An 18,078-nucleotide genomic window follows, 5' to 3' on the forward strand; every position below is an offset into this window, starting at 1 on the left:
TAGCCCTGCCATGCCTTACCACAGCGATGGGCAGCACTGTGGTCAAAGTCCCCCAGGGGGACATAAGTTGTGTAAAAATAAAAAAAGATTAAAAAAATGAATTAAAAAAAATGTTTAAAAAAAGAAAAGATTAAAAAAACCTTTTTTTATGCTTTTTCTTATATTAGCATAAAAAAAGGTTAAAAAATTTTAAAACCCCACATATTTGACATTGTCGCATCCATAACGATGCGTACAATAAGTTGCACATGCTTTTGAGTGTGCATGGAAAAAAGCGTTAAAAAAACGCTAAAAAACTTAGGCAAAATGCCTCCCTAAAAATGCAATAAAAGTGATCAAAAAAGCCGTATGTACCCGAAAATTGTACCAATAAAAAGTACAGCTCATCTTGCAAATAATAAGCCCCCACAGAGCTCCGTACATAGAAAAATAAAAAAAAGTTACAGGACTTTGAATGCAGCGATTTAGAAAAAAAAAAGATTTCCAAAAAAGGGTTTTCATTGCAGAAAAGTGGAAAAACCTAAAAAAAAAGTAAGAATTTTGCTATCGTTGTAATCGTACCGACCAAAAAAATGGATTGTGTCATTTATGCTGCATGATTAACACTGTAAAAAAAACAAAAAAAACCTATGACAGAATTGATGCGTTTTCTCTTTTACAATATAGTCAAATGTACCCAAAAGTGGCACCGATAAAAACGACAGTTTGCCACGCAAAAAAACAGCCCTTATACGGCCGCATCGACGAAAAAATTAAAAAGTTATGACTTGATAAATGGAGAAGAAAATCCGCCAAAAATCATTGCGTCCTTAAGCCCAAAATAGGCCATGTCATTAAGGGGTTAATAATTTGTTCAAATATCTTTCCCGGTATAGAAGTCAGGCTCACAGGCCTTTAGTTTCCTGGGTCCACCTTCTTTCCTTTTTTGAAGATAGGAACAACATTTGCCCTTTTCCAATCTTCTGGGACTTCTCCTGTTCTCCAGGAATTTTCAAAGATTATGGCGAGTGGTTTAGCAATTACTTCCCGTGCTTCCTTTAGTATGCTAGGTTTATCTGGACCTGAGACTTGAGTTCATTTAAATTAGCCAAGTGTTCCCTCACCATCTCTCTGCTTTTAGATAGCCTGCATTATTGTATTCCCCCAATGGCACTGGCAAGATCAGTTGAGGTTACATCTAGTTTCTGAGAGAAAATAGATACAAAATAGGAATTTAACCCTTTCCAATACAATTTGTATCCTGGTTTTCCTGGGGGGCTTACTTTTTCCTGCCGTTATACAGCAGCGCTATATGCTGGCTAAAGCCAGTACTGCATGAGGTGACACACTAGATAGGCTCCGACAGCAGAAAGGCTGGCAATATACAGTAAGAGAACCCTGACAGACGTCTTCCAACAACAAAGCTGTACAGCCTTAAATCATAATGTCTTCAGAGGTCAGACAGTGAATTGGAAAGGGTTAAAAGTTCAGCCTCCTCAACATCATTCTTAACCAATTCACCATTTTCATCTTGTAAGCATCCAGTAGCATTTTTGACTTTTCTTTTGCTTTTGACATACCCCCCAAATCCTTTTTTTATTGCTTTTGGTCTCTGTTGTAAGCCTCAATTCATTATCAGCTTTAGCTATTCTGACACTTGCCCTACAGTTTCTGCAGGCAGCATTACAGTCTTCTTTAGATATTTCCCCCTCTTTCCATTTAAAAAACATTTTTCTTCTTTTTTAACATGTGCACAAGTTCTGTGTTCATCCCATCCTGGTATCTTTAGATGCTTCCTTTCTTTTAGGGATGGTTATCGATTGTGCTTTGAGAATCTAATTTCGCAATATTTCCCAACCTTCTTGGACATTTCTGTCCTTAAGAACATCCAGCCATTGGATTATTCCTACCCTCTTTCTCAGGTCATTAAAATCTGTCTTTCTGAAATCCAACCTTGAGATCTGAGTTTTCTCAGATCTTCCTCCCCTTTTTATCCTAAATTCAAGGATAGCATGATTACTGCCTCCTAAGGTCCCAGCCACCCTTACTTCCTCCACCATTCCCTCCCTGTTGGTAAGAATTCGGTCCAAGATAGCAGATCCCTTTGTTTTCTCTTCTACCTTTTGGAAGATAAAGTTGTCAGCAATACTTTGTGGGATCCATTACTTTTACCTGAGAGAGATTCCCAACAAATGTCTGGATAGTTAAAATCTCCCATGATCACTATGTTGTGCTTTTTTGAGAGCTTGGCCATCTGATGTAGAAAGAGTTCATCCATATCTTCTGCTTGTCCTGGTGGCCCATAGTAAATGCCTACAATGGTGTCCTTTCTGTTGTTCTAACCTTGTATTTTTACCCAAACAGTTTCTACAGAACTACCATGCTCTGAAGCTCGAATCTCTGTGGAGATTAATGTTTTCCTAACATACAACACAATACCTCCTCCCTTTTTTTTAGGTCTGTTTCTTATAAATAAGTTGTATCCTTCAAGCCTTGTATTCACGTCATGTGTATCATTCCACTATGTTTCCATGTTGTCTATGACATCATATTTCTCTTCCAGTGTTAGGAGCTCCAATTCGCCTTGTTTGTTTCCCATGCTCTGTGCATTTGTTTAAAAACCTTTTAGTTTGTAATCGGTGTCTCTTGCTCTTCTACTTTCCTTCTGAATTTTTGGTCTTTGTTCTTTCTTTCCACTTCTAATAGCAAGGTTCTGAATTGTATAAATTAGCTGCACAAGCGCAGATGTCATCTCCTGTGGGAAGCATTGAACGGGGAGAGTTTAAACAGGACAAGATGCGAGTGAGCCAACAAGGTTTTTTAAACTGACTGAATTGTCAGCTTAAACAACTGAAAAAATAAGTGAGAGATTTTTTTTTCTACCTTTTTCCCATTCACACTGAAAAATTATTGATCAAATTCGTTCTTTTGAGCGAATTTTGAGCAATAATCATTACATCTAAATGGGCCTTAAAGTGCATCATGATCACAATATTCTTTGATCCCATCCAGTCAGTCTCTGATTATCATTGCTATTTGTATATTTAAACCTCTTACCCATAGCTGACACTGGAAGCTGATAACAAAATCGGAAAACCTCAAGATCCCATAAAACTGACCTTGAAGGCGGACTATCATTCCACTGTTGGACTGGTGGCAGTGGATAAAGGTGTCTTCACACTAAACAGCAAGTATAAGCTGACTCAGAGTAAGGTAAGAACTTGCACATAGTTTAAGAATTAGTAACATCTATGGAAATGAGGAAACAACATGGGATTTATGCAGTTCTATAATACCTGGGTGACTGTGTGGCAAAATGTTAGCCCATTAGCTGCTAAAAATGATGTCGGTAGCTGAAAGACTTAGTGGAAAAGAAGAATAAGACTAGAGCCCTGAAGCAGGGATTTGGATGAGCTTACATGGGGTTGGTTTGCGGTTGTTCTGGGCCTGGCAGGGCCTATTTCAGGTTATGTGCGGTTTGCAGGAAGCGACGGAAGAACTCCCGGCAGCCAGAGTTCTGGGATCTCAGGCAGTGCAGAGGTACAGGCATGTCTTGGGTCACATACTTGCAACTTTCATTGGAAACCAGAACACACTCCAGCTTAAACACCCAGTAGATGACTTCAGTAATAAATCTTGGGTAACAGTTTCAGCGTTTAGCTCAGGAATCACAGCAGATTAGATCAAATAGTTCTGTGTAACTTCTGTTCAGCAGACTTGTACAACCACAGCCCTTACAATGGCCTTCACAGCCCCTCACTGTGCCCTCACACTACATTCTGCTGATTCACACCACTTCTAAGTGGCATTTCATAACAGTAGAGTCTGCCCGTAACACATAGGTGCATTTATACAGGCGAGTGCAATATTGGTCCGAGAAAGTCGCACTTGCAAACCCACAATCTTTTATGCCACTGCGATGCGTTTTCCTAGGAAAAACACATTCAAACGCTGCACTTGTAAATTTCAAGTCTGTGAAAATTGCTTGTTGTTTCAATAGCAAACTGTCACCGAGCCAAAAAGGTAGAAAAGCGATCAGATACTGAATATGTGTGACTTTGTGGATGCACCCAAATGTATGCATACAGTGTATTCTCACTCCAGGGAATAGTGGGTTAAAGCGGTTTTCATCCTGGTTCAGTGCAGCCTCCCTGGCCCCCACCGCTCTGGTCCTTGAAAGCTGCAACTGTCATGTGCCGTTCATTGTACACATGGCCACTTTGCCAATCACAGGTCATGGCAGTATCACCACTGAAGTCTGTGATTGGCTGATCGGCCACATGTACAACGGGGTCCACAAGCGAAATAGGAATCTTCTTGTAGTGGGCAGGGTGATACTAATGCAAGCTTCCGTTGCTAGGAAAAGTTGCACAGAGCCAGATTGTGTAAATACGGAGGGGGTTAGGCAAGAGTGTCATGACATTTGTCATCACAAATTGCTTAATAATCAGTGCTGTGTGGGTAAACAGGTGACTGGTTCCTCCAGCTGTGTTCTCATGATGGAAGATTTAGTCACCTATTTGTCCACACAGCGCTGAGGATTAAGCAATTTTTGATGAAAAACGGCACAACACGATTGCAGTGGAAAAGAAAACTAAATTTCCAGGTTGCAAATCTATTTTTATATATATATATATATATATATATATATATATATATATATATATATAAAGACAAAAGCCCTCACTGACTGACTGACTCGCCACAAATTCTCCAACTTCCCGATGTCGTAGAAACATAAAATTTGGCATAGATTATGTCCAAAATAGGAAAAGCTAATGGGTCCCAACTCGATTATTTAATTCTAGCGCAAAAGAACTAGCGTCCAAATTTTACGTACATAATCTAATTCTCTCACTTCCCAATGTCATAGAAACTTAAAATTTGGCACGAGCATTAATTATGTCATAAATAGGAAAAGCTTATGGGTCCCAACTCGATTATTTAATTCTAGCGCAAAAGAACTAGCATCCAAATTTTACGTACGTAATCTACTTCACTTCCCGATGTCATAGAAACTTGAAATTTGGCACGAGCATCGATTATGTCCTACATAGGAAAAGTTAATAGGTCCCAACTTGATTATTCAATTCTAGCGCAAAAGAATTAGCGTTGAAATTTTACGTACGGAATCTAATTCTCCAACTTCCCGATGTCGTAGAAACATGAAATTTGGCAGAAGCATTGATTTATGTCATAAATAGGAAAATCTAATGGGTCCCAACTGGATTATTCAATTCTAAGCGCAAAAGAATTAGCGTCCAAACTTTACGTACGTAATCTAATTCTCTCACTTCCCGATGTCATAGAAACTTGAAATTTGGCACGAGCATTGATTATGTCATAAATAGGAAAAGTTAATGGGTCCCAACTCGATTACTCAATTCTAAACGCAAAAGAATTAGCGTTCCAACTTTACGTACGTAATCTAATTCTCTCACTTCCTGATGTCATTTTATATAAAGGAATTGTCGCATGGTTACCTCCCGGTGATGTTTCCTGGGTAACGCAAAGAACCATGCAAAATGGTGAACATATTTTTTTCCTCGGTACCTCTAAAGTAACGGCAACTTCATAAGACTTTCCGTGTGAACACCAGATAAACACCAGTACCAAATTAACTCAGGCGAAGCCGGGTATATCAGCTAGTTGTTCATATGAACCAGACATAGCAAAAAAAGCTGAACAACTTGTTCAAAAAGAAAAAAGCACTGAAGTCGAAAGCAATCTTCCCCAACAACATCACCTGGCATACCACCCCGGAAGGGTTCCCAGACATTTCCTAGCAACAGAAGCCGGTACCCGTAACACTTCTGTTCCCTTTGGGTACCCCCTTGTATAAAGACTAGAGATGAGCGAACGTGTTCGTCCGAGCTTGATATTCGTGCGAATATTAGGGTGTTCGGGATGTTCGTTATTCGTAACGAACACCATGCGGTGTTCGGGTTACTTTCACTTCCTTCCCTGAGACGTTAGCGCGCTTTTCTGGCCAATTGAAAGACAGGGAAGGCATTACAACTTCCCCCTGCGTCGTTCAAGCCCTATACCACCCCCCTGCTGTGAGTGGCTGGCGAGATCAGGTGTCCGCCGAATATAAAAGTCGGCCCCTCCCGCGGCTCGCCTCAGATGCCGTGTGAGTTAGATGAGGGACAGTGCTGTTTGTACCGGAGCTGCTGTAGGGAAAGAATTGGTAGTTAGTGTAGGCTTCAAGACCCCCAAAGGTCCTTATTAGGGCCACTGATAGCTGTGTGTTGGCTGCTGTTAGCAGTGGCAATTTTTTTTCTTCTCAAAATCGCCTCTGCAGAGCGTTGCACCCGGCATTAGGGACAGAAGTGCTGCATAGGCAGGGAGAGTGTTAGGAGTGAGTGTAGCCTTCAAGAACCTCAACGGTCCTTTCTAAGGCCATATTTAACCGTGTGCAGTACTGTGCTGGCTGTTGTTAGCTGTGCTGCATTTTTTTTTTCTTCTCAAAATCGCCTCTGCAGAGCATTGCACCCTCCATTGATACTGCAGGGAAAGAATTGTGTAGGCAGGGCCACAACACAGTTATTATTCATTGAATATACGCAGTGCTGCCTTTTGGTGGAAAAAAACTGAAAATAATTGTATTTGTCCTGCCTCTGTCCGTCCTAAGGGCGGTGGACACGTGTCGGCTGCGTGTGCAACGTTTAAAAATCAGACGCACCCAGCTACGTTTTACTCCTGGCTTCGCCATTTGCTTTCCTTAATTGGGAAAAAAAAATACCTGCTCTGCCAGAGTTAATAACTCTGCTACCCTCACGTTCTGTGACACATTAGCAGGGACACAGCACAGTTATTAAACTTCTCATGTTCATTGAATATACGCAGTGCTGCCTTTTGGTGGAAAAAAACTGAAAATAATTGTATTTGTCCTGCCTCTGTCCGTCCTAAGGGCGGTGGACACGTGTCGGCTGCGTGTGCAACGTTTAAAAATCAGACGCACCCAGCTACGTTTTACTCCTGGCTTCGCCATTTGCTTTCCTTAATTGGGAAAAAAAATACCTGCTCTGCCAGAGTTAATAACTCTGCTACCCTCACGTTCTGTGCCACATTAGCAGGGACACAGCACAGTTATTAAACTTCTCATGTTCATTGAATATACGCAGTGCTGCCTTTTGGTGGAAAAAAACTGAAAATAATTGTATTTGTCCTGCCTCTGTCCGTCCTAAGGGCGGTGGACACGTGTCGGCTGCGTGTGCAACGTTTAAAAATCAGACGCACCCAGCTACGTTTTACTCCTGGCTTCGCCATTTGCTTTCCTTAATTGGGAAAAAAAATACCTGCTCTGCCAGAGTTAATAACTCTGCTACCCTCACGTTCTGTGACACATTAGCAGGGACACAGCACAGTTATTAAACTTAGATTATTCATTCACTAGAGGCAGTGGGGCCTTTCGTTTTCAAAAAAGGGAAAAAATTATATTTGGCTGCAGTCTTGCGCCAATTTATTTCCTGCCTGTAAAATCAAATCACTGGTAATACAGCATGCTGAGGGGTAGGGGTAGGCCTAGAGGACGTGGACGCGGCCGAGGACGCGGAGGGCCAAGTCAGGGTGTGGGCACAGGCCGAGCTCCTGATCCAGGTGTGTCGCAGCCGACTGCTGCGCGATTAGGAGAGAGGCACGTTTCTGGTGTCCCCACATTCATCGCCCAATTAATGGGTCCACGCGGGAGACGGTTATTAGAAAATGAGCAGTGTGAGCAGGTCCTGTCCTGGATGGCAGAAAGTGCTTCGAGCAACCTATCGTCAACACGCAGTTCTGCGCCGTCCACTGCTGCAAATCCGAATCCTCTGTCTGCTGCTCCTCCTTCCTCCCAGCCTCCTCACTCCACTACAATGACACCTGCTCAGGAGCGGGAACACTCCCAGGAACTGTTCTCGGGCCCCTGCTTAGATTGGGCAGCAGCGGTTCCTCTCCCACCAGAGGAGTTTATCGTCACTGATGCCCAACCATTCGAAAGTTCCCGGGGTCCGGGGGAAGAGGCTGGGGACTTCCGCCAACTGTCTCAACAACTTTCTGTGGGTGAGGAGGACGATGACGATCAGACACAGTTGTCTTGCAGTGAGGTAGTAGTAAGGGCAGTAAGTCCGAGGGAGCAGCGCACAGAGGATTCGGAGGAAGAGCAGCAGGACGATGAGGTGACTGACCCCACCTGGTGTGCAACGCTTACTCAGGAGGACAGGTCTTCAGAGGGGGAGTCAAGGGCATCAGCAGGGCAGGTTGCAAGAGGCAGTGCGGTGGCCAGGGGTAGAGGCAGGGCCAGACCGAATAATCCACCAACTGTTTCCCAAAGCGCCCCCTCGCGCCATGCCACCCTGCAGAGGCCGAGGTGCTCAAAGGTCTGGCAGTTTTTCACAGAGACGCCTGACGACCGACGAACAGTGGTGTGCAACCTTTGTCGCGCAATGCTCAGCCGGGGAGCCAACACCAACAGCCTCACCACCACCACCATGCGCAGACATATGATGGCCAAGCACCCCACAAGGTGGGACGAAGGCCGTTCACCGCCTCCGGTTTGCACCCCTGCCTCTCCCCCTGTGCCCCAACCTGCCACTGAGATGCAACCCCCCTCTCAGGACACAGGCACTACCGCCTCATGGCCTGCACCCACACCCTCATCTCCGCTGTCCTCGGCCCCATCCAGCAGTGTAGTTCAGCGCACCGTCCAGCCGTCGCTTGCGCAACTGTTTGAGCGCAAGCGCAAGTACGCCGCCACGCACCCGCACGCTCAAACGTTAACCGTCCGCATAGCAAAATTCATCAGCCTTGAGATGCTGCCGTATAGGGTTGTGGAAACGGAGTCCTTCAAAAGTATCATGGAGGCGGCGGCCCCGCGCTACTCAGTTCCCAGTCGCCACTACTTTTCCCGATGTGCCGTCCCAGCCCTGCACGACCACGTCTCCCGCAACATTGTACGCGCCCTCACCAACGCGGTTACTGCCACGGTCCACTTAACAACAGACACGTGGACAAGCACAGGCGGGCAGGGCCACTACATCTCCCTGACGGCACATTGGGTGAATTTAGTGGAGGCTGGGACAGAGTCAGAGCCTGGGACCGCTCACGTCCTACCCACCCCCAGAATTGCGGGCCCCAGCTCGGTGGTGGTATCTGCGGAGGTGTATGCTTCCTCCACTAAAGCACCCTCCTCCTCCTCTGTCTCGCAATCAAGATGTGTTAGCAGCAGCATGTCGCCAGCAGTCGGTGTCGCGCGGTGTGGCAGCACAGCGGTGGGCAAGCGTCAGCAGGCCGTGCTGAAACTACTCAGCTTAGGCGATAAGAGGCACACGGCCCACGAACTGCTGCAGGGTCTGACACAGCAGACCGACGGCTGGCTTGCGCCGCTGAGCCTCCAACCGGGCATGGTCGTGTGTGACAACGGCCGTAACCTGGTGGCGGCTCTGCAGCTCGGCAGCCTCACGCACGTGCCATGCCTGGCCCACGTCTTTAATTTGGTGGTTCAGCGCTTTCTGAAAAGCTACCCACGCTTGTCAGACCTGCTCGTAAAGGCGCGCCGGCTCTGCGCACATTTCCGCAAGTCCCACACGGACGCTGCCACCCTGCAACATCACTTTAAGCTGCCAGTGCACCGACTGCTGTGCGACGTGCCCACACGGTGGAACTCTATGCTCCACATGTTGGCCAGGCTCTATGAACAACGTAGAGCTATAGTCGAATACCAACTCCAACATGGGCGGCGCAGTGGGAGTCAGCCTCCTCAATTCCTTTCAGAAGAGTGGGCCTGGTTGGCAGACATCTGCCATGTCCTTGGTAATTTTGAGGAGTCTACCCAGGTGGTGAGCGGCGATGCTACAATCATTAGCGTCACCATTCCTCTGCTATGCATCTTGAGAAATTCCCTGCAAACCATAGAGGCAGCTGCTTTGCGCTCGGAAACGGTGGCGGGGGAAGACAGTATGCCGCTGGATAGTCAGGGCACCCTCCTGTCTATTTCTCAGCGCGTACAGGAGGAGGAGGAGGAGGAGGGGGAAGAGACAGCTTGGCCCGCTGCTGACGGTACACCGGCTGATTGCCTGTCATCCTTTCAGCGTGTATGGCCTGAGGAGGAGGAGGAGGAGGAGGAGGATCCTGAAAGTGATCTTCCTAGTGAAGACAGCCATGTGTTGCGTACTGGTACCCTGGCACACATGGCTGACTTCATGTTAGGATGCCTTTCTCGTGACCCTCGCGTTGCACGCATTCTGGCCACAACGGATTACTGGGTGTACACACTGCTCGACCCACGCTATAAGGAGAACCTGCCCACTCTCATTCCCGAAGAGGAAAGGGGTTCGAGAGTGTTGCTATACCACAGGACCCTTGCGGACAAGCTGATGGTAAAATTCCCAGCCGACAGCGCTAGTGGCAGAAGGCGCAGTACCGAGGGCAAGGTAGCAGGGGAGGTGCGGAGATCGAGCAGCATGTACATCCCAGGCAGTGCAACAGTCTTTAAGGGCCTGGCCAGCTTTATGGCTCCCCACCAAGACTGTGTCACCGCTCCCCAGTCAAGGCTGAGTCGGCGGGAGCACTGTAAAAGGATGGTGAGGGAGTACGTAGCCGATCGCACGACCATCCTCGGTGACGCCTCTGCCCCCTACAACTACTGGGTGTCGAAGCTGGACACGTGGCCTGAACTAGCGCTGTATGCCCTGGAGGTGCTTGCTTGTCCTGCGGCTAGCGTCTTGTCGGAGAGGGTGTTTAGTGCGGCTGGGGGAATCATCACAGATAAGCGTAGCCGCTTGTCAACCGACAGTGCCGACAGGCTAACACTCATCAAGATGAACAAAGGCTGGATTTCCCCAGACTTCTGTTCTCCACCAGCGGACAGCAGCGATACGTAAGCAATACGTAGGCTGCACCCGCGGATGGAAGCTACGTTCTCTCTCACCATCCAAAACGGGGACATTTCTGCTTCATCAATCTGTGTCTAATATTCCTCCTCCTCCTCCTGCTCCTCCTCCTGAAACCTCACGTAATCACGCTGAACGGGCAATTTTTCTTAGGGCCACAAGGCTCACTCAAATAATTTTTCTGAACAATTTTTATAAGTTTCAATGCGCTTAAAAGCGTTGGAACTGTAACTTGAACCAATTTTTCGTTACACTGGGCTGCCTCCAGGCCTAGTTACCACTTAAGCCACATTAACCAAAGCGATTAATGGGTTTCACCTGCCCTCTTGGCTGGCCATGGCCAATTTTTGGGATGTACATTAGTACTGTTGATACAGCAATTTTTGTGGGCCCTCGCCTACAGTGTAATCAAATTAATTTTTAGCCCACCTGCATTCCAGCTGACGTTACCTCAGCTGTGTTGGGCAATGCAATGGGATATTTCTATGTACCGCCGGTGGCTTCCTGGCACCCACCCAGGCAGTGAGTCCACAGGGAGTTTAACCTACATGTGTCCACTTCTAAAGAACCCCAGTCAGACTGGGGCATGCAGTGTGGGCCGAAGCCCACCTGTATTACGCACGACATTACTACCTCAGCTGTGTTGGGCAATGCAATGGGATATTTCTATGTACCGCCGGTGGCTTCCTGGCACCCACCCAGGCAGTGGGTCCACAGGGAGTTTAACCTACATGTGTCCACTTCTAAAGAACCCCAGTCAGACTGGGGCATGCAGTGTGGGCCGAAGCCCACCTGTATTACGCACGACATTACTACCTCAGCTGTGTTGGGCAATGCAATGGGATATTTTTGTGTACCGCCGGTGGCTTCCTGGCACCCACCCAGGCAGTGGGTCCACAGGGAGTTTAACCTACATGTGTCCACTTCTAAAGAACCCCAGTCAGACTGGGGCATGCAGTGTGGGCCGAAGCCCACCTGTATTACGCACGACATTACTACCTCAGCTGTGTTGGGCAATGCAATGGGATATTTCTATGTACCGCCGGTGGCTTCCTGGCACCCACCCAGGCTGTAGGTGCACACGGAGTTTTTACTACATCTGTACACTTGAAAAGAACCCCAGTCTGACTGGGGCATGCAGTGTGGGCCGAAGCCGGTGGCTTCCTGGCACCCACCCAGGCAGTGGGTCCACAGGGAGTTTAACCTACATGTGTCCACTTCTAAAGAACCCCAGTCTGACTGGGGCATGCAGTGTGGGCCGAAGCCCACCTGTATTACGCACGACATTACTACCTCAGCTGTGTTGGGCAATGCAATGGGATATTTCTATGTACCGCCGGTGGCTTCCTGGCACCCACCCAGGCTGTAGGTGCACACGGAGTTTTTACTACATCTGTACACTTGAAAAGAACCCCAGTCTGACTGGGGCATGCAGTGTGGGCCGAAGCCCACCTGCATTAAGCACGACATTACTACCTCAGCTGTGTTGGGCAATGCAATGGGATATTTTTGTGTACCGACGGTGGGTTCCAGGGAGCCACCCATGCTGTAGGTGCACACGGAGTGTAACCTACATGTGTCCACTTCTAAAGAACCCCAGTCAGACTGGGGCATGCAGTGTGGGCCGAAGCCCACCTGTATTACGCATGACATTACTACCTCAGCTGTGTTGGGCAATGCAATGGGATATTTTTGTGTACCGCCGGTGGGTTCCAGGGAGCCACCCATGCTGTCGGTCGACAGGGACTTCACAATAGGGAGTTGTACCTGCCTGTGTCTATGAATTAAAAAGCCCGGTCTAACTGGGGCATGCAGACACCTTGACAGAATGAATAGTGTGTGGCACATAGGTTCCCCATTGCTATGCCCACGTGTGCAGCTCCTGATGGCGGTGGCACAGGATTCTATTTCTCATTGCTTCTGTACAGCATTGTGGGCTATCGCCCCGCCCCTTTTAAAGAGGGTCGCTGCCTAGCCGTGCCAACCCTGTGCAGTGTGTGCCTGCGGTCCCTCGTCATGGCAGACGCACTTCTAAATAGACATGAGGGTGGTGTGGCATGAGGGCAGCTGAAGGCTGCGCAGGGACACTTTGGTGTGCGCTGTGGGGGGGAGGGGGGGCGGTTGGGCAGCATGTAACCCAGTAGAAGTGGCAGTGGAGTGTCATGCAGGCGGTGATTGTGCTTTGTTGGAGGTAGTGTGTTGCTTAGCAAAGGTATGCCATGCTAATGATGGCTTTTCAGAAGTAAAAGTTGTTGGGAGGGGGGGGGCCCCACTCTTGCCGGTATTCTGCCTTAATAGTGGTACCTGTGAACTTGAGATGCAGCCCAACATGTAGCCCCTCGCCTGCCCTATCCGTTGCTGTGTCGTTCCCATCACTTTCTTGAATTGCCCAGATTTTCACACATGAAAACCTTAGCGAGCATCGGCGAAATACAAAAATGTTCTGGTCGCCCATTGACTTCAATGGGGTTCGTTATTCGAAACGAACCCTCGAACATCGCGGGAAGTTCGTTTCGAATAACGAACACCCGAACATTTTGGTGTTCGCTCATCTCTAATAAAGACAAATGTAAATCGGTGAAGCAGCTGCCAGAACAGAAGCGGTAGGAAGCGGGGTGCCTGAGCTGGATTGGGGGGGGGGGGGGGTCATATAAGAGGTGAGTACTGTTTATTTTACATAATTTCCTCCCCAGAATTTTTTTTTGTCTTGAAACCCCCATTTAAATAGTCGCTGACTATAGCAAACCCATCCAATCCTGTTTTTACATAACTGGTTGTTATGGGCTCCTTTGTCCCTTAGCACTGGTTTTGATAAATCTCTCTCAATGAGTTACTGACGTTTATAAAAAAGAATGATAAAGGGCAAATTAAGCTTTAAGTGATATTATAAAGAAAATTCTGGATGTCAGGTTTATGTGACTATTATTTGTTTCCTAGGTTTGGGACGTTGTGGAGAAATCTGACATTGCATGTACCCCGGGGAGCGGTGCTGATAACATGGGAGTTTTCTACGATGCCGGGCTTGCTGTAAAGACAAATTTAGGAACAACCACTACAGAGAGATCTGGTAATTGGCAACTCATTGTAGGGTTATTCATGGTATCTCTGTGGTTTGTACCATAACTGTTGAGGATTTGATGTGGATCCACTGTGTCGCCCAACCAGTAGATGGAACAGACTGGCAGGGCAGAAAGCCGACTCTGGAAACCCGGACGCTCACCGCTGGAAGGCATGACTTGGAATGCAAAATGACCAGGGGATCTAGCCCCATGCTGGAAGCAGGAGATGGAAAGTCCCTGCTTATGAAATGCAGAGAATTCGCCCTGAGAAGGGTAGCCCTACGCAGGAACCTAGGCACTGATTAACCCTGTCAGGACTGATCACCAGGAAGTTGGATAACACCACGCTGTCTGCAGAACCAAGGAGTGAGCAAGTTCAGGACCAAACGGGAAGTACTGGAGCAAACGGTAGACCAAGCATAAACTGCAAACACAGGAACAAACAGGAGCAGCTATGACATGTGCATATATGAAGGCTCATACACCAACACTGCAACAGCGGCTGTCAGGTCTGAGGCCTCTATATAGTGGTGAAGAGATGACCAACAATCTGTAGCTGGGTGGAAGAGGCAGAACCAATTTAACCATGGCAGTGCTGGAAAAAAGGCGATCTCAGATTCAAAAATCGACACCCATATCTGCCAGACCTAACAGTTACCTCGCACACTAAAGGCCCATTTACACGGAGTGATGATCTTTCAAAAATCACTTTAAAAAAAAAGCGAGCGTTTGAGCGATCATCACTGCGTCTAAACGCGCGGCCATCGCGGAAGAGGCAGAACCAATTTAACCATGGCAGTGGTTCAGAGAATGATGCCCATGTCTGCCAGACCTAACAGTACCCTCCTCTCTAAGCCCTCTTTCCCTCCTGCTTGTTCTCTGTTCCCATAACCCCGTCCAATTCACAAGAAAATAGGTCTTATTCCTAACCCTCTCTAAATCAAGAATATTTTTAACCTCAAAGGAGTTGGGGATGCGGAGGAAGGGGGGGAGGTTTTAGTTTGTAACAAGCAAAATTTATCCTCCCTAGAACCTCAAAAGGACCCAAAAAGCGTGAAGAGGGCAGATAAGACGGTATTCTTAATGTGATGTGTATGGAGGAAACCCACACTTTATCCCCTGGTGCAAATTGCAGGGAAGAACCATGCCTGCAATCAGCAAACATTTTTATGGCAGCAACTGATCTTTCAAGATTCATCTTGGTCTCCTGCAATATCGCAGAAAAACTCTCTGCCGCTGCGGCTAGCACCTCCGCAATGGTGGAGATTGGTAAGGGAATCCTGGGTTGTTGCCCATAGACAATAAAAAAATGTAGAGGTTTTGATGGAGTCACTGACGTGCTGGTTGTATGAAAACTCAGTCCAAGACAAAATGGTCACCCAATCGTCCTGATGGGAGTTGATAAAGTGGCGAAGATACCCAGTGAGAATTTGATTGGCCCGATCCACTTGCCCATTGGACTGTGGATGGTACACTGAGGAGAAGTCCAGAGTTATGTTTACCAGCTTACTGAGAGCTCGCCAAAATTTAGAGGTAAATTGAATGCCCCTATCCAACATGATGTGCTCGGGGAAGCCATAAAGGCGAAAAATATGTTCGATAAATCTCTCGGGCAGCGGTAGGCAAGCCAGGCATAGGCACAAAATGAGACATTTTAGAAAAACTACCACCCAATTGATGGTACAGCCATGGGACGTGGGCAGATTTGTGATAAAGTTCATTGCAATATCTTGCAATGGAGACTCTGGTATGCATAGTGGACACAGGAGACCTGTGGGTCTCGACTTTAGGGCTTTATTCTGAGCGCATGAGGTACAAAATGACACAAATTCACGGATATCCCTCCCAATGGCTGGCCACCAATAAAGTCAGAGAATGAGTTTGCTGGTCTTCTGTAATCCGGAATGTCCAGCTAACTTGGAGTAATGACCCTAAGACAAAGGTACAAAGGTCTTCCCCTGTGGTATATGCCTAATTCAAACAGGATTCACGGTCACCAGTTTAGCAGGATCAATTAGGAATTACGGAGACTCCTCCGTGTCATTATCATCAAAAGCCCTAGACAATGCATCAGCTTTAATATTTTGGATGGCAGGGTGAAAGTACAAAATAAAATCGAATCGTGCAAAAAACCAAAGACCACCGAGCCTGGTGAGGATTAAGCCGCTGAACGGCCTGGAGATATGTGAGATTCTTGTGGTCAGTATAAATCACAATGGGATGAGAGGCTCCCTCCAGCAGATATAGCCAAAATTTCCAAGACCATCTTGATGGCCAGCAACTCTCAGTCTCCTATTGAGTAATTTTGCTCTGCTGCGGAAAAAGACCTTGGAAAAGAATCTGCACGCTCTCTTGTGACCAGACACACCTTTTTGCAAGAGAATCACCCCTGCTCCAGAGGAAGAGGCATGGACCTCCAGAAAAAACTGCCTCTCGCCATCTGGTCGGTGCAACACAGAAGCGGAGAAGAAGGCTGACTTAAGGGCCTGAAAGGCAGATTCTGCCTCCTGAGGCCATTGTTTGGCATCTGCTCCCTTCCGTGAGAAAGCGGAAATAGGAGCTGAACGGGAGAAAAAATGTTAAATTGCCTGTAATAATTTGCGAAGCCTAAGAATCGTTGGATCGTATGGAGTTCCAAAAAGCTGGGCCAATTCAACATGGCAGAGACCTTCTCAGGGTCCATCTCCAAACCCTGTTTGGAGACCATATATCCCAAAAAGGGAAGTGAGTCATGGTCAGAGGTGAACAAGGCCGTAAGGCTGAAATGCGTTCTTCGCTGTTTGCGTGCCTGATTGTATTAAGCATGTATTGAAATAAAGTAAAGAATATACTCCGAGAGTCCAGACTTCCCTGCATCTATTATCATTCATTTAAAGAGACCACAGGACCGAGTGGTATATGGAATGTGAGTATAATATCTTTACGTCCAAGATCAGACAGATCAACGGGCAACAGCAGAGGTGAGATACTTTATGCTATGTGCTATTGTGAAAGACTATGCTCAAACTCACACTTATCAATCTTAACAAGTGATTCTCTCAATTGTTGCAGAACCGTGCGCACCTGCCTCCGATGCAATTGTATATCTGTAGAGAATATCAATATGTCGTCCAAATACACCATGATGTATACATGGAGAAAGTCATAGAAAATGTCGTTGACAAAGTCCTGCAAGACGGCCGGGGCATTGACTAGACCAAATGGAATTACCAGATATTCATAGTGGCTATCTTGAGTATTGAAGGCAGTGTTCCACTCGTCGCCCTGGCAAATGTAAATCAGATTGTATGCTCCCCTCAACCCGATTTTAGTAAAAATCCAGGCGCCCCGCAGACGATCGAACAGCTTAGAAATCAATGGCAGTGGGTATTTGTTTTTCACCGTGATAGCATTGAGCCCTCAGTAGCCAATGCAGGGACGCAAGGAACGACCTTTCTTCTTAACAAAGAAAAACCCGGCCCCTACAGGGAAGGAGGACTTTCGATTAAACGCTTTGGCCAAATTATCTGTCACATATTTGGCCATCGCCTGCATCTCTGGAAGAGACAAGGAATAAACTCATCAATGCATGAGCTCAATTGGACAATCGTAGGGGCGATGTGATGGGAGGTTCTAGGCCTCTTTTTTGTCAAATACGTCTCTGAAACTCTGATACGCCTCAGGCAGGCCCTGGATACGAGGAGTTACGGAAGCCAGGCGCACGAGACGAAGGGCGTGCATACATCTGGTGTGGCAGGTTCCACTTCAACTTAGCACCTTGCCCTTATTCCAGTCCAGCACTGGGTTCTGATCGCTGAGCCACAGCAGACCTAACAGCAGTGGACTAGTGGCCCCAGGAAATACTGACATAGATATCTTCTCTGAATGCAAGGCACCTATCTTTTAACTGTAGTAGCTCCGTGATCAATTGGATGGCCTCAGGGAGGACGCTAACATTGACGGTGGCGACCATAAGAGGTCTGTCGAGATGCTGAACGGGAATCTGATGGTGATCAACAAAAGCTCGTTGGATACAAAAATTCTCGGCGGCGCCGAAATGGACGATGGCTCCCACCAATACCTGGGTGTCAGAGAAAACCAAAGTACTAGGAAGATTTAATTAAGGAGAGGAATGATCCTCGCCTAGGCCAGCCTCTCCAACTGATCCCAGCTGGAGTTTCCCGGTTTGC

The 18,078-nt window shown here is 47.1% G+C and overlaps 1 protein-coding gene across 1 annotated transcript in view; it reads left to right on the plus strand.

Annotated features, from left to right (window-relative positions):
• LOC136610275 (complement C3-like) overlaps positions 1-18,078 on the plus strand; it is a 133,505-nt gene that overhangs the window by 46,390 nt on the left and 69,037 nt on the right. The window contains exons 14-15 of the mRNA XM_066589507.1: positions 3,043-3,192; positions 13,788-13,917. Of these exons, the coding sequence (XP_066445604.1) occupies positions 3,043-3,192; positions 13,788-13,917 (280 nt within the window). The remainder of the gene's footprint in view (positions 1-3,042; positions 3,193-13,787; positions 13,918-18,078) is intronic.

This window comes from Eleutherodactylus coqui, chromosome 2, assembly GCF_035609145.1.
Source record: "Eleutherodactylus coqui strain aEleCoq1 chromosome 2, aEleCoq1.hap1, whole genome shotgun sequence".
Taxonomy (NCBI): Eukaryota; Metazoa; Chordata; class Amphibia; order Anura; family Eleutherodactylidae; genus Eleutherodactylus; species Eleutherodactylus coqui.